General features: G+C 47.7%; 1 protein-coding gene across 1 annotated transcript; it reads left to right on the forward strand.

Moving 5' to 3' along the window:
• The first annotated feature begins 9,580 nt into the window (after positions 1–9,580).
• Positions 9,581–27,245, forward strand: clns1a (chloride channel, nucleotide-sensitive, 1A). The gene is made up of 8 exons (XM_070543728.1): positions 9,581–9,959; positions 10,298–10,434; positions 10,529–10,645; positions 23,513–23,623; positions 23,732–23,737; positions 23,814–23,987; positions 26,872–26,938; positions 27,076–27,245. Coding segments are annotated over exons 1-8 (732 nt in total). The 5' UTR covers positions 9,581–9,840; the 3' UTR covers positions 27,077–27,245.
• Positions 27,246–27,317: the final 72 nt, after the last annotated feature.

Raw genomic sequence — 27,317 nt, forward strand, 5'->3', positions numbered from 1 at the left:
TCCCCGGACAAACACGAACAGCTGGGCTGTGTCGCGGACATCACAGCTCTCGTCTACGGCCAATGAGAAAAAGTTAAAACTTGCCACTTCACGTCGCAGCTGAAGCTCCAGGTTCCCCTAACCCTAACCAGCACACTTTCATCTGACGTTCACATGAATTCATTACGTTCTAAAGTCAAGTGAAGAATTGGGTTTCTATAGCAACAGGTCATCCTTAACTCGTTCTGCAAACCTTGGTCAACATGACAATCCTTCCATCTTAGATGACGGTGACATCATTTATAGGACCGCTGCCTAAAACTTCTTCATAAACTCGATTATTCATCACTCAGCAACCCGTTTGGTCACTGGTGCCCCTTTCACTACTCATCATGTGATCTGTACTCACTCGTTAACTGGCCATCACTCCATTCCTGCAGGATGTTACATCGGTTAGGGTTACCTTAACCCGTCATATCTTCTCTCATCATCATCACTTCCAACAACCAGCACCGTTCACGTTCCAGTAACTTCATCTCTACGGTTATTCATTTTTAATCACAATTCTCTATTTTTTGCTCATTTTAAATATATTTGTAATCATTTTCTAAATTCTTTTTTATATTTTTACATATTTTGTTTTTGTGAAGTGCCTCGTGATTTTTATCTTGAGAGGCGCTATAGAAATGATCTTTTCTTATTCTTTCTCTGAAATTATAATGGCACTGTTAGAATAAAGAATCATTTTTAAATAAAATAAATACAAATGTCTAATATTTCAAAAGATTTGTACCACAGTTTACTTGAGTACAACATGTGTGGTCACTGGTCAGTGGATCAACATGCAGTGGTTCTGTCATGGTCTGCGTCTGTGTCTTCCTTCATGTGTCTCCTGACGTTCCTCCATCCCTCTCTAGATTCCCTTCTGTGTCTCATAGCGCCCTCGTGTGTCTTTTGTCTGCATCTCAGTTACGTGTCTTATGTTGTTACCCTTTTAAATCATTCCTCCCAGGTCAGCTCCAGCCTCTTTGTCCCCATATATATATATATATATATATATATATATATATATATATATATATATATATATATATATATATATATATATGTCACGGTCTGAGGTATTTCCCTGCTGTCACTCCCTGTCTTTTGAGTTTCCCTCTGCAGGTGGGCGTGTCTGGAGGTGACCAAGCTGCAGCAGATCTGCTCATCAGCTGGCCAGGGGTATTTAAGCAGCTGGGAGACTCCTACACTTCGCTGGATGATTACTCTACCTGGGTACCTTCCAACAGCCGCTAGTTTATCTTGTTCAAGCTCTTTAAGCCTTTTGAGAATTAGATTGTGTTTTTGGATTTTTAAGAATTTAATGAGTTTTGGATTTTTGCCCTTTGACCTCCTGCTCTTGTTCCCAGACAAACCTACACACTCTCATCTTGGACTGGCAGAACTCTGGAGTCCACACCACCTGGATCTCCAACCCCGCACGTCTCTCAGCCTCTCCCCTGGCCAGAACCACCTCCAGCTGCCCACCTAAACTTCCTGGACCTCCATAAACTCAGCTCCCTCCACGTCTCACTTCTGGATCTCAGTCCCTGCAAGCCACTCAACTTAGACTGGACCACTCCTCCCTCAAACCAGTTCCCTCCTCTCCAGACCGTAAGTCCTCCACAAGTCTGACTTCCCGTTCCTTCCGCAAACTGGTTCTAACTCCGATCTGTCCACAGTTTTCCCGCACCAGCCTCCCTGTGCAAGAACTCCGCTTCGTTTATGCTGCTCCCTTGGTTTCCCTTCAATAAAACCTTATTTAAACCTTTTAAACAGTCTCCGATCTGATTCTGTATGCAGTGGGTTAGATCACTTCACCACAACATGACTATATATATATATATATATATATATATATATATATAGATATAGCCATGCCCTGATGTGGGGCTGGGGAGTGCGTCAACATGGTCGGGACATAGAAGGGGGTGTGCGGCTAATTAAGTTTGGAGACCGCTGCTCTAGACTTTAGAATACAGTTTAAAGTTTTAGTCCTGACCTATAGAGCTCTTAACAACCAGGCTCCAAGCTACCTATCTGAGCTTTTATCCCCACACACCACCTCTCAGAACCTTAGACCCACATCTGAAAACCTCCTGGCTGTTCCTCGAACCAGACTGAAAACCAAAGGGGACGGGGCCTTTCAGACTATTGCACCCAGACTTTGGAACAGTCTACCTTCTAATCTCCGTCTCTCTAACACTGTAGAGGTCTTAAAAAAACATCTTAAAACTCACCTTTTCATCCAGGCTTTCCCTCCCTAAATGTTCTAAAAGATGGCTGCTGCTTTGGGCCCTGGCAGGATGGGCTGGGGGTCTCCATGCCCTGGGTGGCAGTTTGACAACAGAGGTGCCTATTGGGGCCAGTAGGGGAGCTGGCTCCCTGGAGGGCTAAGCCCAACCAGCCATTCCTCCCCATCCCTGCATATTTCTCTCCTCCTGCTCCCTCACATCATCACACAAACATACACATAGGACCTTGGGGGGTGGGCAAGTCAGGGAGTGCGGGTATGGGCCCCATTTCCACATTCCTGTGACAACCTACCCCCCAATTTTATTTGCACCTTAAACACTTCCACTGACGACATTCCACACAAACACACACTTAGGGCCTTGGGAGTGAGCACATTCAATGGCATTTGGCAGGGGGATATTTCAGCCTCCTCCGAGTGCCGGTGCCCACTTCCAATTTTAAACCGCACTTAGACACTGATGGCTGAGGGTGTAAGTGGGGTGGTGCGGTGGCACCAGCTGGCATAGGCCGGATGATGCCCGCACTGCCCACTCACCACAGCCATGGAATACACCTCATGATCACACAACACTATATTGGAGCAGGCGGAGGGAGACTAGGGGTCTTAGCACACCTCTGTTGTTGCTTGGCTTCCTGGGGCTGGAGGCTAGGAGGGAGATCTGGCCGTCTGGTTGGGGTCTGGGGTGGTGGGTTGCTGTGCTCGGCGTTGGGCGGGGGAGCCTGCTCATCAGCACTCCAGCAGAAAGGGTCAAACTCTGGTTACCGGTGATGGTTGTACCCCATGTGCAGCAGTACCGGGACCAGAGTGAATAGGGTGTGTATGGGGAGCATGAGTGGGTGTCCGGCGTGCATTTTTGTAAGTCTTGGGTTGTATGTGCATGTGTGAGCATGAGGGAGGGAGTGTGTGACTGTGTTTGTGTATGACTGTATATGTCAGGTGGGGCCTTTGGGTCCTCCCCTCTCCTGGGACTTCTTTTGATGATATAGATCTCTGTCCCCCTCCCCCTGCCACACCTGGTGTGGGGGCTTGTGCCTTGGTCTGCCTGAGTGTTTGGGGCAACCGGGTCTGGGGGTTTAAGATTTTGGCATCTGCCTGATAGATCCTGGTGGGGTCTGGGTCCCTGGGCTCTGCTGGGTCCCCGGCGGGGGTGGTCGCCCCTGGGTCCCGGGTCGCTGGGTCCCGGGCTTGGCCGGCTAGGGGGTGGGAGGCTGCGGGCGGGCCTGAGGGCTTGCCGCTGATATCTCCCGGGACTCTGCCGGCTGCTGGTTGTGGCCCCCCGGGGCGATCCTCTGTGCCTCTCGAGGGGTGCGGGGGCCTTCCTGGTTGCAGTCTCCTTGGGGTTCCTGCATTCTGGGGCAGCGCCTGGATCTCTGGGACTTGGAGCTCCCCCCGTCTCCTACGCATCTTTGGGGGGCGGATCTGTGGTCCCTCACACTCTCTGTTGGACGCTCCTATAGAGAAACCTTACATAAACAAGCGCGTGTACACACACAGGTGCTCACATGGTGCTCTCAAAAGTATGGACTTGGGCACGTTCAACACATGTCTTAAGACTATGGTGGGCACTTAATGCACTGTGATTTATTATCGTGATTCTTCAGTTAAGCAATGTTGATTATATATATATTTTTTCTTTTCATCAAGTTGACGCAGTGATAGGTAGATCTTGTTAGGGTTAGGGTTAGTTGTTTATTTTTGTGGACCCCCCCCCCCCCTCCCCACCTTTTCTTTTCCTTTCTCTTTCACCTCTGTCTCCGTGTCTGGTCGGAATTACAAAGCATTCAAAAACAACAACAATAAAGTTTTAAGTATCAGGCGTGACATTAAAAGCAAACGCTTTGATGCTCCACCTGAGAGTAAACCTGTAAGGCTTGTTACCAGCATTCAGACATCAATTCTGCTTGCTTCACAGCCAGACAGGACACGGTAAAAAAAAAAAAAAAAATAAAAAATAATAAAAAAATAAAAATAAAAAAGATGGCTTAGTTCGGGTTCACACCTTGACTTTGTTTTTACTCCTGATCTTGGTTACTATTGTTGTCACTGCTATTGTTTTTATGATGTTTTTATTGGTTTGAGGTATTTGGCCTGATTTCACTCATGTTGTACAGCGCTTTGTGATTTATATCTGTGAAAGGCGCTATATAAATAAACTTTACTTACTTACTAGTGTTTTGGTCTCTAGTTTACATTTTGGACTTATTGGAGTTTTGACTTCCAGCCCCTGTGGATTTATTCTTATGTTTTGGACTCATCCTTCAAAATAAAGGATTTTTCTTTATATTATCACTAGGGCTGGGGGTAAATGATTATTTTTAAAACGATTATTCTGACGATTATTTTATCGAATAGTCGACTATTCTAATGACTATTTAGAAAATTAATCTAATGATTATTTTTCTATTGCACAATTAACAAAAACCAGAAAATCTCAAATAAATTCCTCAAAAAAATTGATAAATTCTTACTGTAAGAGAATAAACACTACAGGCCTTCCATTTTGTATAACACTGCGTTTATTGTGTTGGTTGGTTATGTTCTGGTGACGTGTAGAACTTGGGAGTGCAGGCTGCTGCCTGAGAGGTGGTAGAAGATGGAGTGTCTCCATGCTGCTTTGTTTTGGTCACTTATGTGCGTGAGGCGAGTGGTGTTACGGGTTAAACCAAACTCAGGTGATATTTTACACTAAACCGAAAACCCACAACACTCTAAATGTAATGAAAGGGAGATCTACACCACAAAAAAGATGAACTCTAAACCAAAACGTAACAGCTTATCCCAACGCAAGAAGCTGTTAGCGAAGATGCTAACAGTAGCTTTACCAACATTAAGTTCAAGTTACCAAGTTTAAATAAACCAAAAACACCCAGCAGCAAACAGACCAGCACGGAGGAGAGACTGCTACCACCAAAACAGCTCTCCTCATGTCTGAAAGAAGCTCCTTAATGAAGGGAGAAGCGCTCCCGGTGATTTTCTACATCTGCGGTAGGCACGAAGCAGCGCATCTGACCCCGGAAGTTGTTGTCCGTTGCCGGGAGACGAAGGGGCAAAACAGGAAAATAATCTAGTAGTGGACGGACGTTGTTCCGGGTCTTCGGTATTTGGCGGAGATGTTAGTGAAGGCGGAGAAGAGGGCGAACTAGAGGAAAAACAGGCAGATTCCTCCTCTATTTACAAACTCCTGGGGATGCAACAAGTGGGCGCGGTGCGTCGACTACCGGATCTGACGTCGACAAATTTTTAGAATCGAGCCGTCGACTTCGTCGAGGCTTCGCTACAGCCCTAATTATCACCTGCCTCGTGTCATCTTGGGTTCCTGCATTTTGGGTCCTACAAACCTCGTATCGTGACAGAATGGACCGACCAATCAGGACCCGGATGTACACTTTTGATGGCGATTCGGATTCATGTCGGACTTTTATATTGGACGTGGTGAGATATTATGGCTTGGACATTATGGACACGGACTTGATAAGTAATATGGTGCTCCTCCTAAGGGGAAGAGCCCTGCAATGGGCCAGCCATTACCTAGAGCAAAATCCATTAGAAGAGCTGGTTTTTTGGGACTTCGCTGAGGATCTGCGAGACGCTTGCAGCAGCCCTACAAGCTCCCTCCTGTTGGTTGGGTTATAATCTATCAGCAAGCACCGTTGTAAGAGCTGCCTTCTCCGCATCTTCGAAGCGCCACACCTCCACATCTTCACCTGGTCCTGACAGCGCCACCACTTCCTCTCCGGTGGGCTGTAACTCGTCCTCTGCACCTGCTGACATCGCCCCCGCACCTCAGAGGAGTCGTGCTCGTCGCAGACGTCACCGCCATCACCCGCAGTCATCTACAGCCAGAGTTGTGCCGCCTGACCAAGAGGCCCCCTGCTCTGCGGCCAAAACCTGAGCTCATGAAACAGTCCGAAACCAGAGTTGTACCGCCTATTCCAGAGGCCCCATGGTCTGCAACCCAGGACTGAACCGAATAAATCATCAGACGCCAGAGCTGTGCCGCCTACCCAAGAGGCCCCTGCTCTACAACCCGTGTCTGAGTTTCTTCTGCCATCTCCGCATCCTGCTTTGGCGGTGGTCCCGGAGGACGCATCGCATCCGGTCCAGCCCGTCCAAGAGGCTCCGGTCCAGCCCGCCCAAGAGGGTCCGGTCCAGCCCGTTCACGACGCTCCGGTCCAGCCCGTCCAAGAGGGTCCGGTCCAGCCCGTCCAAGAGGGTCCGGTCCAGCCCGTTCACGACGCTCCGGTCCAGCCCTTCCACGAGGCTCTGGTCTCGAAGTTGACGCCTCCTGTCTCCAGCTCCAGCTCTGAAGTCGACTGCCCCGTCTCCTGTCTCGAAGTCTACGTCCCAGCCTCAAGTGTCCCAGTCTCTAGCGTCCCAGTCTCTAGTGTCCCAGTCACAGTCTCCAGAAACCTTTCCTCGTCCTCCTCCTCCAAAGCCCCCGATCCCCAGGGTTTCCTGGTCCCGCCTCCTGGTCCCCTGTCGCCGGCCTCCCGGGGTCTCCTGTTCCCTCCTCGCTCGCCCTTTTTGGGTTGTGTTTTGTTCGTTCCCTCCTCTCCCTCCATCTGGTTTTCTCGTGTCCTGTGTTGTCTTGGCTTGTGCTTGTTGTTGGTTGTTCGTGTATGGGCGTCTGGTATCCGCCCCTTAGCGGGTGGAGGGTGGGTGGGGGGGGACTGTCATGGTCTGCTTCTGTGTCTTCCTTCATGTCTCTCCTGATGTTTCTCCATCCCTCTCTAGATTCCCTTCTGTGTCTCATAGCGCCCTCATGTGTCTTTTGTCTGCATCTCAGTTACGTGTCTTATGTTGTTACCCTTTTAAATCATTCCTCCCAGGTCAGCTCCAGCCTCTTTGTCCCCAGCTCAGTGTGTGTGTGTGTGTGTGTGTGTGTGTGTCTGTGTGTGTGTGTGTGTGTGTGTGTTTCTGTTTTCCCAGTTAGATTATCATATTCACCTGTCTTCCCTCCAGCCCTCACTCCACACGCCTGCTGCCATTTTCCCTAATTACTCCTCCCTGTGTATATAAGCCCTGTCTTGTCTCTGTCTTGTGTCGGTCCATTGTGGTATTCTGTCAGCTCTGTTCTAGTCTCTAGTGTTTTGGTCTCTAGTTTTCATTTTGGACTTATTGGAGTTTTGCCGTCCAGCCCCTGTGGATTTATTCTGATTTTTTGGACTCATCCTTCAAAATAAAGGATTTTTCTTTAAATTATCACCTGCCTCGTGTCATCTTGGGTTCCTGCATTTTGGGTCCTACAAACCTCGTATCGTGACAGGTTCTGCTGTACTTCTCACTGCGGGGTCCTTCCTCTTCCTTGGTTCAGGGCGATGAACAAACAGTCTCACCTGTCAAGTTTTACCCTTTTCAAAACAAAACTCTAAACACATATGTTTAAATCTGCCTACAACCTCTGATTTTATTGAACTGTTTCTCTCTGTTTTTTTTCTTGTTTGGGTTTTATTATTGTTTTATTGTATTTTATTACGTGTTTTCTGTCAAGTGACCTGAAAGGCGCTTTTAAATAAAATGTATTATTATTATTATTATCACCTTGCCTCGCCTAGGCTTAGTAAACTGTCCCTCCTCAACATGTGCCTGTAGAGTGGTGTATTAGTTTATTTCCTGCCACATTTAACAGTTTAATTGCAGCCTTGTGCAGTTGAGAGCAGAACATGTCGAGCCTTGATAGAAAACATTTGAGAGTGCACGTTAAACTCTCTGCACACAGCTTTTTGTTATTGTGATCTCTGGTCATGGTGAGGTTGCTCCTGCTGACTTGAGCCAACCATTTTCTTCTTCTCTCTGCGTCTTTGGGGAAGCCATAATTCTGATTCCTCCCTCAGACCGATTGCTGTATGCAGCACAGCCAACCATGTAGAATATTCAGCCTAGAAAGGGATTATTAAAATACTATTTTTGTACATATAGAAATTTTGAACTAAACCAAAAATATAGGAATGTAAAATTACATTTTAAATTTTATCCAACCCTAAAATAAATAATTTCAAATTTTAACCCACGGACACATTTTATTTTAATAAAAAACAAAATAAAGTTATTCAAAAGGGTTTCATTAGGTGTTGAGTACATTACTCATAATGAATGATTCCGCTTATTTCCACATATGTAATGATTAAACATAATGTTGGTAAAATGCTTTATTAAACATGCTTTTATACATGTTGTACAAGTTTGGTGTTCATTTTTTCACCATTAACACTTTTTCATCTACCGTGTTTGACCATACAGTTTTATTGAAGTTTTCTTTTTATTTAGTTGCCATTAGTCAGGCTATAGAAGCCAGATAAACTGGGTTATAGATGCATGTACTGTCTTCACATAAAAATATAAAGTAATGACTGTAAAATGTATTCTACTGAACATAATAGATCATCATTCAAAGCATAAACAGCTGCATGTTTTCTTCAAGGTAAGCTGGAGCAGAATTCTAGCTTTCAATAAACACTTTAAAATGGATATTACAACTCGAGTTTAGGGCTTCTTGTAGGACTTAAAGTTATTAAACATGCTTATATTAGAGCAGTGTGTTGAAGAAGAAGAAAATACCATTTCTATAGCGCCTCTCAAGATAAAAATCACGAGGCGCTTGTGTGTACGGAAGCTCTAATTTCCCCCTGGGATTAATAAAGTATCTTTGAATTTAATTGAATTGAAGAACCATCCCCATCCCTCATGGCCACTCACACGCCATCTTGTCGCTGGGCACAAACCGAATCTCTGTGATTGCTCCATCCTCATCGTCGTCCTCTTGTTGCATTACTACATCAGATTTATTGCTATAGTATATTATAGTAATGTATGTGGTCTAAATGTGTTCTACAGTGTGTTAGGACTGTCGTGTTCCTGTAATGTCGAACAGTCGCGGGTGTCTGTCTTCCTACAAAGGAAAAATAAAAAGGGTACTTTGTGAAGGAATTAGGACATAATATATAATATAATATGTAATATTATTCAATAATTACCAAAAATTGCCAGGGGAAATGTGATGATATTCAATTTTTGTGATTTGTCCCACCATACATCGTTCAAACGGACTCACGGCGCAATTTTCCAATCGTGAGAGCCCTTCCAGCCAATCAGAGGCGAGAAAGGCGGGACCTTCCTTGGAAATCCTACGATTCCAAATCATGCTCACTGGGCATCTACGTATGGCCTTCAAACGTACGCACATACCTTTCTTTACATGAATACTAAAGTTACGTAGGAACTAAGCCATCCAACTTCGACCTGATGGGTCACGTGAGCTTTTAACGTGCGGAATAAACCGCGAGATTTCAGCTTGACGTAGGCCGAGCGGCGGGAACAGTTGGCTAACAATATTCTTTTTTGGTTACAATCGTCTATGATGCTTTTCGGAGTCCCTCACATTTACTCTTAAACTCCGGGGGAAAGCGGCAAAGTGCGGAGGCTGTTTTTCCTTCTTCGGCTTTCTGGGACACGTTTATTTAGAAATTCTCGTGTTAAATTAGCCAGATTTGTAGCTGACACAGCTTTCTGTCAACAGCGGCTCGTGCTTTGTCACAGCTAGCTAGCTAGCTGTTATCTGGACCATGGTTGTGCTGAAAAGTCTCCACCCTCCTACCGAGGGAGTGCGACACCAGCAGGCGGACACCACGGCGGAGCTGGACGGCCTGAAGCTGGGTTGCGGGACGCTGTGTGTGGCCGAAACGTGAGTGAAGCATGTGGTGGTTCTTAGTCGTCCTGGAGGAGCCTTGTTTCAGTGTAATGAAGCTAAACCACAAAACTACAAGTTAGAAATACCAGAAGCTTAATAAAACACCTGGTTTGTTTTGGTTTGACCTGTTTATCTTCTCCGCGTGTCTGGGATTTGTGTTATATTTATATCTCCATGTGTTCATGATCAGTTTGGATAAATAACCGCGATGTGACATTTTATTCTCACACTACCCTACTCGTGTTTTTATTTATTAGCATTGCAAGTCATGAAGTGCGTGAGAGCTTCTGGTGTTCAGCCTGCGCCTCTCAGCTGGCTCTTTTGTCTTGTAGACGCCTGTTGTGGTTCGATGACTCGAGGAAGGGCTTCTCTCTGGAGTATCCATCGATCGGTCTACACGCCATCTCCAGAGACGTCTGCTCCTACCCCCAGGAACACCTCTACGTCATGGTGAACGGCAAAGTCGGCGGTAAGAGGAGCTGTGTGGATTCAGGATCCAGACTCTGTTACCTAAAGCTAGACCTGATTACATGGTTGTTGGTTTTCTAATGCGTCCATCGCAGATGAGAATGAGACAGAGATGGGTGCTGCTGATGATGATGACGACAGCAGCAAAGAGGACGACGATGAGGATGGAGCAATCACAGAGATTCGGTTTGTGCCCAGCGACAAGACGGCGTGTGAGTGGCCATGAGGGATGGGGATGGTTCTTCAATTCAATTCAAAGATGCTTTATTAATCCCAGAGGGAAATTAGAGTTTCAGTACACACAATTCTGAGATCAGACATACATTCATAGACACACTGTGGTCATTTGCAACCCGAGTCGCGCTACCTTAATAGAGATCAGAGGGTTCATATGAGGATTGGTTCAAGTGGAGGAAAAAAAGGCGCTTCAGAGTTACCCTCCACAGGGAGGGCAGCTTTGCTCTGCAAAAAACACCTCAGACAGAAATGCAACAGACTTCCGACATTACACAACATAAGTGTCCACTAGGTGGGGTGGTAGGGTTGGGGACTCTCCTCACATCAGTGCGTGCAGCCACGATAAGCAGCGCTCATCACCTCCGTTTGGACAGGGGAGGGAGGTCGTTGGGTTTAGAGAGCACAGTGACTCCTGGAAACAATTCCACGGCCTTCACCGGTCACAGTCCCGCCCAGGCTGGGATAGGGAGACAGAGTTGCCATGGCGACGGCAGCATTCCACATTTCTTCTGAGGGGGAGTAATCACTTCAGCCTCACAGGCACAAGGGCACCAGATTCAGATAAGAACTTGTTTTGGGGACAGACAGAGATAATTTCCTCTCTGCCTTAGTGTTCTGTTGGTCTCCAACCCCTCTAGATCCAATAATGGTGTAATTAATCTATCCCAGTCCGTGCTGATCCGTCCACTCTCTCCTTGATGGAATCCACCTTCTGTGCCAGAGCCTGAATCTCAGCCAAAGTTCCAAGCTTACGACTCATCTCGACAATTATATGAGTTAGTGCGTTCACAGCGCGGTGTAATCCATCCCTGAGCTCCGGGATTGAGCCAAAATTCCTCGACAGCTCATTAATTTTCCGGTAAGCCAGGTAACCACTCAGGCCGAAGAGCAGGAATCCCGACACCAACACCACGAATATCCACACGTCTTCAGAATCCTCTACAGACAGCTGAGAGAGGCAGATCAGGTCCCACTGTTTCCAGGAGTCCATGATATACCCAGCTGGCTCTGTCCCAGAGGGGCAGCCGGGAGCCCCTTCTCCCGTTCTCATCGTTGAAAAATGTTGTCAATCGCGTTGAGAGACCAACTGACCAGGTCCACTTTAATAATTTCCAGTTTCCAGAAAAAATGCAGAAGCACCGTCCACCCAGAGACAGACAAAGAGCCTTGGGTTAAGATGGGGAGGAGAGTAGGACTAAAGCGTCTGTAATCTCCAAGAGCCGGGAGAAGAGTTGTGTTACTACAAGATCTTTGATCCACACTCCAGCTGCCATATTGGAAAGGATTCATGCAAACATAATGGTTATAAATGGATCTACTGACACATTTAATAATCACACGATCATAAACAAAGACAGGAGCACAAAAGTGAGCCTGATTTGGTGTAGCTTTGGTTAACTAATTAGTTACTAACTTTAACCAGCTGATCAGCTTGTTAACCGGTTAGCATGTAGGTTTAGTCCTAAGACTGATCGTTTTATCAGCTTCAGACAGACTGATCTGCTTCAGCTGTGTTTTACACAACAAGGGCATAAAGCTGCAGGAGTGACTAAAGAGTGATATTAATACAAACCTTTAACTAACTATAAGTATCGGGTGGGAACGAGGGAACTGTACAGCACAGATTTAATACATACTGTAGGGAGCCTAAGCCACGCCCATCTACTTCCGGACCAACGGCGCTAAAACGCTGTTTTATAATTCTGCTTGTTATGTGCTGCAGGTTTCACATACGATGTCCGTGAATTTTAAGTCGTGTTGATACCAAGAAGACTTATTTTCTAACAGGGGAAACGATATTTTAGGCTTTGTTTGAAAATAAGTCCAGGACTACAAATGCGCTTCACACAAGTGCTAACAGCAAACTTTTGCAAGCTGATGAATCTCAAAGTGCGTGACTGGCGTGGTGGAAACCCCATCATTACTTTTCATTTAAATGTAAGTACAACATGTGATCCAGGGCGTGAGGCAAAGCGGGTTAGAAAATATTCTTTTAGCCCCGTTGACTAGCTTTTATTTTCCGTTCTTCCGGGGACCCGTGAGCCGACCAGAAAGGGAGGAGACTTCGGCTCCCTATTGAGCCTTTTATAACAAGAGTCTGACTTTTCAGCCTCGTCATTTTGTTGTTTTATTTCATATTTTTAGCAGCAGACCACGGTCTTGTTTCACTTGAAACATTCAAATATTAAAATATCTAATAGCTGGAGCCCCATTTTAACCCTTTAACAGAAAAACCAACGAAGAAGACACAAAAACAACCTGCACCAAGCCAAGGTACGTCTGAGAAGGTACAAGTTTATAAATACAACACGGTGGTGTACTTGAACAAGTCACTGAGCGATCATTACGTTCTTGTGAACGTAAACCAAACTCACATATTTAGCCTGATAAATAATAAGGTGAGCGCTCATTCTGGCGTGTGAACGGGTTTGGGAACACTCCAGATCTCCACGGGGCTAACGCCTTAGCTAAAACATCCTGGTTACCATACAGTTCATAAAAAGTAGACCAAACCGTAGCGATCAGCGTGGCGTCTACTCTTCTGTGTCTGTGCTGTTGAGGATGGACCTCTGTAATAAACAGATCTACACTAACCTGAATAAAAGAAAACGTTCTTTTAGGAATGACACTGACAAGAACGTCTGAAGATATTTCAGAATCAGCTTTATAGTAACGTACAGTGGGGCAAAAAAGTATTTAGTCAGCCACCGATTGTGCAAGTTCTCCCACTTAAAATGATGACAGAGGTCAGTAATTTACATCATAGGTACACTTCAACTGTGAGAGACAGAATGTGAAAAAAATCCATGAATTCACATGGCAGGATTTTTAAAGAATTTATTTGTAAATCAGGGTGGAAAATAAGTATTTGGTCACTTCAAACAAGGAAAATCTCTATCTCTCACAGACCTGTAACGTCTTCTTTAAGAAGCTTTTCTGTCCTCCACTCATTACCTGTATTAATGGCACCTGTTTGAAGTCATTATCTGTGTAAAAGACACCTGTCCACAGCCTCAAACAGTCAGACTCCAAACTCCACTATGGCCAAGACCAAAGAGCTTTCGAAGGACACCAGGAAAAGAATTGTAGACCTGCACCAGACTGGGAAGAGTGAATCTACAATAGGTAAGCAGCTTGGTGTGAAAAAATCAACTGTGGGAGCAATTATCAGAAAATGGAAGACATACAAGACCACTGATAATCTCCCTCGATCTGGGGCTCCACGCAAGATCTCATCCCGTGGGGTCAAAATGATCATGAGAACGGTGAGCAAGAATCCCAGAACCACACAGGGGGACCTGGTGAATGACCTGCAGAGAGCTGGGACCACAGTAACAAAGGTCACCATCAGTAACACACTACAACGGCAGGGAATCAAATCCTGCAGTGCCAGACGTGTTCCGCTGCTGAAGCCAGTGCATGTCCAGGCCCGTCTGAAGTTTGCCAGAGAGCACATGGATGATACAGCAGAGGATTGGGAGAATGTCATGTGGTCAGATGAAACCAAAGCAGAACTTTTTGGTATAAACTCAACTCGTCGTGTTTGGAGGAAGAAGAATACTGAGTTGCATCCCAAGAACACCATACCTACTGTGAAGCATGGGGGTGGGAACATCATGCTTTGGGGCTGTTTTTCTGCTAAGGGGACAGGACGACTGATCCGTGTTAAGGACAGAATGAATGGGGCCATGTATCGTGAGATTCTGAGCCAAAACCTCCTTCCATCAGCGAGAGCTTTGAAGATGAAACGTGGCTGGGTCTTCCAACACGACAATGATCCCAAACACACCGCCCGGGCAACAAAGGAGTGGCTCCGTAAGAAGCATTTGAAAGTCCTGGAGTGGCCTAGCCAGTCTCCAGACCTCAACCCCACAGAAAATCTGTGGAGGGAGTTGAAAGTCCATGTTGCTCGGCGACAGCCCCAAAACATCACTGCTCTCGAGAAGATCTGCATGGAGGAATGGGCCAAAATACCAGCTGCTGTGTGTGCACACCTGGTAAAGACCTATAGTAATCGTTTGACCTCTGTTATTGCCAACAAAGGTTATGTTACAAAGTATTGAGATGAATTTTTGTTATTGACCAAATACTTATTTTCCACCCTGATTTACAAATAAATTCTTTAAAAATTCTGCCATGTCAATTCATGGATTTTTTTTCACATTCTGTCTCTCACAGTTGAAGTGTACCTATGATGTAAATTACTGACCTCTGTCATCATTTTAAGTGGGAGAACTTGCACAATCGGTGGCTGACTAAATACTTTTTTGCCCCACTGTACGTGAGTGAGACTCGCGCTACCAGGAATCTGCTCTGGTGGTTGTTTAATTACATGCACTGGTGTTGGTCAGCGTGTTTAAGTCCTTATAAGATCTACTTTTGTTTTTTGAGATTGTAACAAACTTTTTAGGCGGTGCATCACGACCTACGACCTTCATAGCACCAGTGCTATAAGTTAAAGATGTTAGCGTACAGCCCTGTAGGTGGTTACACTCCAAGTGTCACGCTGATGTATCCACAACACCTGCAGAGGGTTCCTGAGCCTGTAGATGGTTTCTCAGTCTGAGCTAGTTTACTGACATAAATGCACTTTTCCACCTCATTCTAGATTTTATTGTTTCACTTAAAAGTTTAAGCTCCACCTCCAGCTAGGGTTGGGTGAAATATTCGACCATTGGTGATAGGCTGAGCCGTTATGCTTGTTTTCACATGTGGCGATTTGTCTCGTTTTTGTTGGGCAGTGCGTAACTTAATGACTCGTGCGGGTGTGCAAATATTTTACATTTTACGCACAAACAACAATCTCAGAGGGAAAAGATCTCCATCTGAGCACTATCTCACTCTTTCTCCTCATCTTGCCGCTGATGGTGTGAGTAAGCGGCGTGCTGAGGAGAAGCTCGGAGCGCGTGGCCCACTCCACATTGTGCACAAGAGCACAATGTGGAGAAACCTTGTACCTTTCAGAGAGGCAGGTAGACTTCTGATTGTTACTGTTGGAGAAATGTTTTCTGATGTTACAACTTCGGCTGAAGTAGTGCTCGTTCACCAGCACCTGCTTCACATCCTAACCCTAACCCAGGACCACATCTAAACACCTGTGAGTCTGTCTTAAGGTCCAGAACCTCTTCAGCACGCTCCCTAGAGACGTCAGGTGACCAGCTCAGGTCCATGCGGAGCTGCTGCAGCAGGTTAAAGGTTCCTGCTTTCAGTGAAATGGTTTAATAGCACTGTTTATGCTACTGGGGACCTCTGATCAGCTTGTGTGGACTAAGTATTAAGTAAAAAAGAATACCATACCATTTTCTACGATATATCCCATTTAAAGTTAGAATATAGAACATTTTAATAAAAAGCTATAATACCTCCACAGGGCTTTCAGAGGGGTGCAGACTCAATGTACAGTTTCACCTTTAAAAGCTTTATGTTTACACCAACCAGCCACTAGAGGGCACTGCTACACTAACACCTTCTCAGCAAGGCAGGCTGGGACTGTGTAAAGTGAGCAGCTGATTCTGAGCCCATGAGATGTTCTGACGGTAAATACTGATGTAAAATAAACTCGTTAGTAGAAACGAGTCCTTACCCTGTACGAATGGTCTGCAGTGACCCAACATCCCAGCAGCTGGAGAATTAGTTCTGTTGTTGCAGTACCACCTCTGAACACCAGAGTTCGCCAGTGTCCGTGTTACATGTTCAACCTTTAAACAGCATGCGAGCTGAACAAAGCGCTGCACAGCCAGCAATCATCCAAGGATCACATAATGTAGTTAAACAGTCATTCTGATTCTGATTCAGTAGTGATCCACCTTAAAACAAAGAAAAACAGCAAATTAAACATTAAAATAAAGTCCTTGTCCATAAAGAATGGATGTTTAAGGAAAACGAAAGTGACAGCATTAATGGATCATGTGACCTCTGGCTGGGAGCAAATTCATTCAGTTTCCTACTCAAACACCTTAAAGAGAACCCCGGTAGCTGATGTTCAGCTACGAACCGTCTTGCTTAAAGCAAACACCCCAACAGAAACAAGGACGGGCTTCTTTTTACCACTTTAACCGGGTTTAATACGAGCCGTTGATGCGTCCCTCTACCAAACAACAAACACAGCATCATACAAAAAGAATCATCTAAATCTTTCTTCCAGCGATAAGCTGGTGAAGGTTCTCAGTCCTCCAGGTCATGGTGTCCAAAAGGGTTCAGATAAAGGCAGTTGGACTTCTTTGGTTTCTTGAAGACGTTTCACTTCTCATCCGAGGAGCTTTGTCAGTTCTGACTGGAATATGGGAGAGTCAAGCTCATAAGCTGCAGCTGTCTGTTGTTGTTTAACGAGCAGAAACTACTCTGAGTATCCCTCCTCTCCATCCCCTGATGAGTCGTTGTGCTGACTAGATGCAGGAAGGTGTGAGCTAGACTGAAGCTGCTTAGGAATGAGATCCAAAGCTGCATTATAGGTACTGGACAGGTGAAATCTAAGCCCCGCCCCTATTTAAAGTGGGTTTCTCATGTTTGACATAGATAATCATAGACCTGGGACGATAACAACTTTTGCTGGAGTATATATTGTCCAACAAATTATTGATGATAATATTATTGACATTTTTTAGACCAAATTAATCACTTGTGTAATGTTAATATGTCTTAATAATGCAAGTAAACCCATTAAAATGCTCCAATTAAACCTTTATTTAACATCAGAATGTCTACGACTTCTAAATAAATAAATAAAAAAGGACTTTCACTCTGTTCTCTGCACTAAAAACAATAAAATGGACCCTCTCTCTCCAAAACAACAAATACAACGGCCCATCCAGTGTCAACAACCAAACTACACTTCATTAAGGACAATAAATAATAATAATAATAATAATAATAATAATAATAATAGAGTTGTACATTGCTTTACGTTGATATATTGAGGCTGAGGAAATGAATTAATCTATCGTACGATTAATTGATTTGTTTATCATCCCAGCCCTAGATAATAATAATAATGTTATTATCAGCAAATATAAATGAACGTCCAACATGTTTGTTGTAAGTTGAGGATTCTTAATGTTTTAGTGTTTTCAGCAGCAGAACTTCTGAAACGAGACAAATGGGTTCAAACAAACAACACACCAGTCCAAACATGTTTATTTATCTTGTTTCATCTGTCATTTATTTAGTTTCGTCATAGTCTTCCTCCGCTTATCCGGGTCCGGATCGCGGGGGCAGCATCCCAACTAGGGAGCTCCAGACCGTCCTCTCCCCGGCCTTGTCCACCAGCTCCTACGGCAGGACCCCAAGGCGTTCCCGGACCAGATTGGAGACGTAACCTCTCCAACGTGTCCTGGGTCAACCCGGGGGCCTCCTGCCGGCAGGACATGCCCGAAACACCTCCCTAGGGAGATGTCCAGGAGGCATCCTGACCAGATGCCCAAACCACCTCAACTGGCTCCTTTCGATCTGGAGGAGCAGCGGTTCTACTTCGAGTCCCTCCCGAATGTCCGAGCTCCTCACCCTATCTCTAAGGCTGAGCCCGGCCACCCTACGGAGGAAACTCATTTCGGCCGCTTGGATCTGCGATCTCGTTCTTTCGGTCATTACCCAAAGCTCATGACCATAGGTGAGGATTGGGACGTAGATCGACCGGTAAATTGAGAGCCTGGCTTTCTGGCTCAGCTCCCTCTTCACCACAACAGATCGGCTCAGCGTCCGCATCACTGCAGATGCTGAACCAATCCGCCTGTCGATCTCCCGATCCCTCCTACCCTCACTCGTGAACAAGACCCCGAGATACTTAAACTCCTCCACTTGAGGTAGGACCTCTCCCCCGACCCGGAGTTGGCAAGCCGCCCTTTTCCGGTCGAGAACCATGGTCTCAGATTTGGAGGTGCTGATCCTCATCCCACTCGGCCGCGAACCTACCCAGCAAGAGCTGAAGGTCAGAGCTGGATGAAGCTAGGAGGACCACATCATCCGCAAAAAGCAGAGACGAGATTTTCCTGCCACCAAACTCGACACACTCCACACCACGGCTGCACCTAGAAATTCTGTCCATAAAGGTAATGAACAGAACCGGTGACAAAGGGCAGCCCTGGCGGAGTCCAACCCTCACCGGGAACAGGTCCGGCTTACCACCGGCTATGTGGACCAAACTCACGCTCCTCTGGTAAAGGGACTGAATGGCCCTTAACAGAAAGCCACCCACCCCATACTCCTGGAGCGTCCCCCACAGGGTGCCCCTGGGGACACGGTCATAAGCCTTCTCCAAATCCACAAAACTCTTGTGGATTGGTTGAGCAAACTCCTATGCCCCCTCCATCACCCTTGCAAGGGTATAGAGCTGGTCCACAGTTCCACGGCCAGGACGAAAACCACATTGCTCCTCCTCAATCTGAGATTCAACTATCGATCGGACCCTCCTCTCCAGTACCTTGGAGTAGACCTTTCCAGGGAGGCTGAGGAGTGTGATCCCCCTATAGTTGGAACACACCCTCAGGTCACCCTTCTTAAAGATGGGGACCACCACCCCGGTCTGCCACTCCACAGGAACTGCCCCCGATGACCACGCAATGTTGCAGAGACGTATCAACCATGACAGCCCTACAACATCCATAGCCTTGAGATACCCAGGACAAACCTCATTCGCCCCCGGGGCTCCGCCGCTGTGTAGTTGTTTGACTACCTCAGCAACTTCTGCCCCCGAGATTGGACAGTCCATCCCCAGGTCTCCCGGCTCTGGTTCTTCCTCGGAATGCGCATAGGTGGGTTTGAGGAGCTCCTCAAAGTATTCCTTCCACCACCCGACTATAGCCCCATTGACGTCAGCAGCTCCCCATCCCCACTGTAAACAGTGTGAGTGAGTTGCTGCCTTCCTATCCTGAGGCGCCGGACAGTTTGCCAGAACCTCTTTGGAGCCGATAGATGGTCTTTCTCCATGGCCTCACCAAACTCCTCCCACGCCCGAGATTTTGCTTCGGCAACTGCCACTGCTGCACCCCGTTTGGCTATCCGGTACCTGTCTGCTGCCTCCGGAGACCCACAGACCAGCCACGCCCTGTAGGCCTCCTCCTTCCGCCTGACGGCTCCCCGAACCTCTGGTGTCCACCAGCGGGTACAGGGGTTGCCACCACGACTGGCACCGGCCACCTTGCGACCACAGCTAGCAACAGCCGCCTCAACAATCGCAGAGTGGAACAAGGCCCACTCGGAGTCAATGTCCCCCACTGCTCTCGGGACGCGGTCAAAGCTCTGCCGGAGGTGGGAGTTGAAGACCGTCTTAACAGGTTCTTCTGCCAGGCGTTCCCAGCAGACCCTCACTATGCGTTTGGGTCTGCCAGGTCTACGCGGCATTTTCCTCTGCCATCTGATCCAACTCACCACCAGGTGGGGATCAGTTGACAGCTCCGCTCCTCTCTTCACTCGGGTGTCCAAAACATACGGCCGCAGGTCATATGATACAACTACAAAGTCTGTCATCGACCTGTGACCTAGGCTGCCCTGGTACCAAGTGTACCGATGGGCATCCTTATGTTCGAACATGGTGTTCGTTATGGCCAAACTGCGGCTTGCACAGAAGTCCAATAACGAAACACCACTTGAGTTCAGATCAGGCGGGCCGTTCCTCCCAATCGCACCCCTCCAGGTCATGCTGTCATTGCCCACGTGAGCATTGAAGTCCCCCAGCAGGACAATGGAGTCCCCTGATGGAGCACTATCTAGCACACGTCCCAGGGACTCCAAAAAGGGTGGGTACTCTGAACTGACATTTGGCCCATAAGCACAAACAGTCAGGACCCGTTTCCCGACCCGAAGGCGCAGGGAAGCTACCCTCTCGTCCCCCGGGGTAAACCCCAACACACAGGCAGAGAGTCTTGGGGCTAACAAAAAGCCAACCCCAGCCCTCCACCTCTCACCTGGAGCAACTCCAGCAAAGGAGAGTATCCAACCCCTCTCAAGGACTTGGGTTCCAGAGCCAATGCTATGTGTCGAGGTGAGTCCGACTATATCTAGCCGGTACCGCTCAACCTCTGCCGTAAGCTCCTGCTCCTTCCCTGCCAGCGAGGTGACGTTCCATGTCCCAAAAACCAGTATTCTTGTCCGGGGATCGGACCGCCAAGGCTCCCGCCTTGGTCTGCCACCCGATCCACATTGCACCGGACCCTTCATGTTCCTCCTGCGGGTGGTGGGTCCACAGTTGGATGAGCCCATGTATCCGGTTCGGGTTGGGCCCGGCCGGGCCCCATGGGCGAAAGCCCGGCCACCAGGCGCTCGCTCATGGGCCCCAACCCCAGGCCTGGCTCCAAGGTGGGACCCGGGTAACCCTCCGGGCCGGGTACTCAGACTCTTTGAATTTACATCCATGAAAGATCCTGTTTACCGTAAATCCTCTAATACAGGCCCGGGCCTGTATTTGACTCAAGCTCATCAAGCTCCAGGCCTTTATTGGAAGGAGGACCAGAATTAGAGGCAGGCCTCTATTTCTATTTGAGCAAAATGAACTAATGGTTCGCTGGAGTTTTTGACGATTAAAAATGCGCCCACATTTTCAAAGTTAAACGCATTTCTTTTAACAACGGTAGTTTCTGCTTCAGCCCCCCCCCCCCTCCCCCTGCGCAGCGGCAGCAAACTCACTGATGCGCCTGCAGCCTCTCGGAGTTCCTGCTGCTCTAAACATTAAAATAATTATTTCATTTTCTGTTCCTCACTTCTGATTACCTTCAATGGTGTCTGTTTGTTGCAACCAGCAGGTACAAAACTAACTTGTTTTTATTTGACTATTTTTCTGTCCTGCCTGTTTATTATCTTCCTGCATCTCCTCTCAATCCTAAAGAGAAACTGCTACCTGGGTTCATATATATTCACCTCATGAGTTACCTTTGAACTGCAGTTCTAAAAGATCTACTGACCGCTAAAACAGCGGAGTGCTCGCCGGCCTCATCGGTGAGGTCCGTCACCGAGGACAAAACAGGTGATGCGCCCCGATCCACAGCAGCGAAACGCATCAGGCACAAATAAAAGAATAAAAGACAGAAAACCTAAAAGGAAATGAGCCAACATGAACGATCGCGTGTTAAATTAGTTTTTGAGGTGGCGACACCTGATTTGATAATGTTACTGTGGCCGTGCTCAGGACGCAGATGTCTGGAGCGCGTCAACAATCAGAGCTTTGCATGCGCACGCTGGTTAAGGTTAGGATGGGGGTGAGGGGAAGGTTAAATTGCAAGAGGGTAAAGGTCACAATTTGGTTAAATGTCCGTTTTACGGCGGGTGTCGGTACCGACGCTCTGGCACAGCGCGTTGCCTCCCGACGCGCAGGAGCTTGTCACCTGCTGACAGCAGGCTGCTGTCTTTTCCGAGGGCTGCATCTTGCCGGTCCTTATCACGTGACAGCGACTAGTCGATGACAGGCATAACAAGTCACTATAGAGCGGTGAAGTCGACTAGTGACTAGTTCATACAACCCCTGCTACTGCTCCCCAGAGTGTTCTGCAGCATAATCAGCACGTTCTCTTTGAACTTGATATCAAATTTTCGCCTCCTCTTCGTCTCCGCACGGTTAAAGTTACCCTCGCGGTCTATCACTGGCAAATCAGAAGTGAGACGGATGACACAACCGCCCCCCGTACTTGCTTGTTACCACATTCCACCCGGCCACAATAAGAGACCGGCCATTATTCACCTCCGCCGACTCCGACACCGGCCAAAATATTAGACCCGGCAGTTAATTAAATACAGGCTAATATTAGAGGATTTACGGTATTTAGTTTCTAAAGCTCAATTTGAAGTTGTTGTTTAAAGAAAACTCATTCAAGTAAATAAATAAATAAAATAAGATGGCAGCAGACAAACGAGGTTCAGCTTCGACAAGCATGAAAGTTGTTGCTGGTCAAGGAAAAGAGGTCCACAGTACCGTCTGACCTCTGATGAGGAACCTGCTGATGCTGCTTTGGTTGTATGGACTTTAGCACAGAGAGGGAACGCCTGGGGTTCCCTTAAGCAGACACGGGGTTGCAGGACATGAGGAAGGTCCTTACGACACTTAAAATCAATAAAATACAAGTGGTCGCGGACCCACATGAACTAGGTCCTAGCTTGTGCCATTTGTTTCATGAACCTTTAGGGCTACAAAAGGTGCCCAGAATGTGGAAGGATGCAGTTGTCCCTATTCCTAAACCGATCAATGACGTGAGCTCCTGGTCACTGCTCAAGGAGACGATAGGACCATAATGACCATGCTTTACCACTCCTATTGTTGTCATGGTTTGACTAAGCAAATCTGAAACAAGTCATCACTTGATGAGATGGTTAAGTGGCCAGGTCGTCTGCTTGCTAGGCCACAGACCAGTGTATGAGCCAGGTGAAGAGGATTGCTTCTGCACCCCCTGCAGAGCCGCTTTGTGCTTCTGCCCTCTGGTCGCAGGTTTCTGGTGCATAGGTGCCGGACTAAAGGGTACGAATCTAGTTGTGCTCCAGCTGCTGTGACCATCGTCAACAATCCGTAACTTGTCACGCAGTTTTAGGACTCGGGTATTTTATTAACGACATGTAATGTTATTTTATTGTGATGCACAAAGTTAAAAAACATTTTTATATGTTTAGTTAAAGGAGCGCTTCTGTGGTTTTGATGGTGGCCCTCTTGTGCCCTCTGGTGGCTAAATATATATTACACCCCTGCACAGCAGAAGAACGAGAGCTCAGCTGGAAGTTAACTGGGCAAAACTAAATGGTCTGCAGTTGTACGGCGCCATCTTGGGGTCTACAACCCCCCAAGGTGCTTGACAACATCTGGAGCCAGCTGTGATGGTGGCTGGTAAAAAGGAACGTGCCCTAACCCTGGTCCTTGGTTCTCCTCACAGTGGAGTCCATGTTCTCAGCCATGTGCGAGTGCCAGGCCCTGCACCCGGACCCAGAAGACGACGAATCTGATAACGACTTTGAGGGGGAGGAGTACGACGTGGAGGAGGCCGGTGGGTAACTGCCATTAGGAACGACTCACGATATTCAACCCTCAACTCATTCTGTTCTTTTTCTCTGGACACGTTTGGTTTTTCTCCTCGTGGACCTGACATCTGCAGAAGCAGGTGAACATCCAGATCTTACACACACTCTGAAAATATAAACTGTTTACCCACTGCTGCTGTTTCTGTACCCGGTTAGAGCACGGCCACGCCGACATACCCACCTTCTACACGTGTGACGAGGGTTTATCGGCGCTGACACAAGAGGGTCAAGCCACGCTGGAGAGGCTGGAGGGGATGCTGGCCCAGTCCGTGGCTCAGCAGTACCACATGGCTGGAGTCAGAACCGAAGAAACCAAGGCGGAGTTCGATGGTTTGTCAGCTTTCATTTTTCTGATGGATTCTTATTAGAAGTCCTTTTGTGACTAGTAGAAGATCCCAGATGGAAGCATCATCATAAGAGTTGAAGTAGAAAACAGCCAATCATCAGAAAGGGTTCATGTGTGGGAGGGTGCTCTACAGGTGCGGCTTACAGCGGTCTGCTCGTGCGTTTAGGGTAAAAACAAGTTTATTTGAGGTGATGATTTAGATGAATGTCATTTAAAACTGAAGGAAAGTTCATTATTCAGCTGTTTTACTTTGGTAAATGCTTTATTTATATAGTACCCTCTAGGGTTCTACCACCCCCACGGGTACTTTGGTGCTAGTGGCGGCATCTGGGGAAGGCTGGCAGCTATTTCCACCAGAAAGCGCGTCGTTTTCTCTGTTAACAGGCGTGAGCCGCCATTGTTCTCTCGGCGCGCCGTCACGTGATGACATCACATTCATAATCTTTATGGAACGTTTCTAAAATTTGGACTAGGGTTGTCATGGTAACCGGTGTAGCGGTAAACCCCGGTAAAAAAGTTGATAATAATAATAACCGTCTTGTTTTTAAAAAAACTATATCATCTCGGTGGATTACCGTGGCTGCGGCGTAGGCGCGGTGACCCTTACCAGCCACCGTACCATCTGCTGAAGTTGCCGGCGGCACATGCGCACTTTGTTGTTTACAACCAAAACTTTCTTGAAGCTAAAGCTGGAATAATGGTCAAAGGAGGAGACGGCAGCGCTCAGGACATTTATTATCCCTCAAAGAAGACAAAGTGGGAAGTACGGGCATGTTTTGGATATATGAAGAATGCCGAGGGACAGCTGATAGAAGACGGCTATCCTGTTTGCAGCACGTGCAGAAAAAGTGTCTGTGAAAGGCAGCAACGCTTCAATCTCATGACACATCTGCGTGACCATCACCCACAACTCTACAGTCAACGCAAGGCAAGCTAACGTTAGCGTTTTAGCTAAAATGCGTGATCCGAGGATTTGGGTTGAGGGAGAACGCAACGAGTCGCTATATAAAGCAGCCGCAGCGCCGCTACCTGCATGTAAACCGTGTCGCGGACACCCCCATGTTGAAATGACGCTATGCATTACGGGGCTCCCAGGGGCAGATAAGAGTTGGTCTCTCTCCCAGAATAATTATGAATTTAACAACGATTACTGCCTGATGACATTTTCCCACATCTGCAAAGCTCACTGGAAGGACCAGTACCTCATAAAACACACACACACACACACACACACACACACACACACACACACACACACACACACACGCTGTCTGCTCTCCTCCCATTGAGCAGCTGTGGCGAGAGCTCTGTGCAGAGATGTTGGCTGCTCAGAGGACACACACCGCTCTCTCGTTTCCCGCTCACCCGAACCCAATCAGTCCGTAGTATCACCTTGTCCCAGTCGGACTTCTGAGGAAGAGGTCTGAAAAAGTTGCCTGGTCCGGTACTGACCCTGGCCTGTAACCCAGTTCTGGTCCGGTACTGACCCTGGCGTGTAACCCAGTTCTGGTCCGGTACTGACCCTGGCGTGTAACCCAGTTCTGGTCCGGTACTGACCCTGGCCTGTAACCCAGTTCTGGTCCGGTACTGACCCTGGCCTGTAACCCAGTTCTGGTCCGGTACTGACCCTGGCGTGTAACCCAGTTCTGGTCCGGTACTGACCCTGGCCTGTAACCCAGTTCTGGTCCGGTACTGACCCTGGCCTGTAACCCAGTTCTGGTCCGGTACTGACCCTGGCCTGTAACCCAGTTCTGGTCCGGTACTGACCCTGGCCTGTAACCCAGTTCTGGTCCGGTACTGACCCTGGCCTGTAACCCAGTTCTGGTCCGGTACTGACCCTGGAACGCGGGTCTGCTGGTGGCAGGAGGACGTCAGTTGTAGCAGAGCCCTTCCAGCCAATCAGATAAGAGAAAGGCGGGGCCTCCCTAGAGGGTCTCACTTTTCCGTACACAGGTGCCCCCAACAGCGGGGTCAAGTGTCTTGCCCAAGGACACCACAGCTGATGGACTGAGCAGGACTTGGACCTGCAACCCTCCGGTTCTGCTGCGGGGACTCGGTCCTCCGCCACCGTCGCGTTTGTTTTTACTGAAGCATCCGTAAAAGAAACCCGTCTGACCTCTGAAGCGGTGCTTTTACCTGCGATGACCAGCAGCTCCATGGACCGGACCTGTCTCCGCAGCGACGAGTCCGGGACACACACCTGGGTGTTCAGCCAGACTCTGCAGGTGGATTCTGTTGTTCGTGCGGTTTTTACCGCAGGAGTTGGGAACTGTGGCCGAGGCGTTTATGACCTCCAGGTCTCTGCTTGCTGGCCTGAGCCGGTCCTTACTGACCCGGCTGCAGCTGCTCCAGAAAGCTGCTGCTCTGGACTGGTTACCAGTGAACCCCTGTCCTAAGATCCGGTCTCTGTCTGGAACAAGCCCACCTATAGCCTCACTGCTGACCCGCTATGTTTCTGCATGATCGCCACGTTCGGGTCAGAGCGACCTCCCAGTGGTTCTGCAGCCACAGCCCAAGTCCAGAGGTGATCGTGCCTTAGAGGTTCTGGTTCCTCGGCTTTGGAACCAAGACCCCCCAGAAATGAAACGGTCCCCATCGCTGCGCTCGTGTAGAGCCAGGCTGAAGGTCCATCTCGGGTCTGGTTCTGGTTCTGGTTCTTAGCTGTTGCTCTCGTGTTTTAATGTTTTAAATGTTGAATTTCAGCCTTTTACTGTGTTGTCGTTGTTCAGCACCTGGGGTCCCCGTGAAGGGGCAGGAGTAACGGTTTCTGCTGCTCGGATCAGCGGCGCTGTGTGTGAACACTAACGTGTGTGTGTGTGTGTGTGTGTGTGTGTGTGTGTGTGTGTGTGTGTGTGTGTGTTGTCCCAGATGGGATGGAGGTGGATGCTGCAGCGATGGAGGCGGGGCAGTTTGAGGATGCAGATGTGGATCACTGGTGAGTTCATCACCTCCAGCACCTTTCAGGTCCATGTTTGACGTTTGGAGTCATGCCCACCACGTGTCACTGCGAGGCCCGGTGCAGGTGGGATCTGAAGTCACCTGTCATGACGGTTATGATTTAACTTCCTGCAGACGGATCTCGTCCAGCCAGAGGAAGCAGCGGTGGGATTAACGAGGACAGCAGCTCTAATCTCCACCTCCCCGATCCATGTGATGCTGTTGCTCTAAAGACCAACTTAGTGGTTCCTGCTGGAGGAACGTGTTTGTAAAAGTGTCAATAAACAAGATTGTTTTGTATTTCATGAACGGACTGTTGGATCTCCTTAAATAGTTGATATGTCGAGCCTGAAGAAGCTAGCACCACCTCGTTCCTG

The sequence above is a fragment of the Nothobranchius furzeri genome, chromosome 13, assembly GCF_043380555.1.
Source record: "Nothobranchius furzeri strain GRZ-AD chromosome 13, NfurGRZ-RIMD1, whole genome shotgun sequence".
Classification (NCBI taxonomy): domain Eukaryota; kingdom Metazoa; phylum Chordata; class Actinopteri; order Cyprinodontiformes; family Nothobranchiidae; genus Nothobranchius; species Nothobranchius furzeri.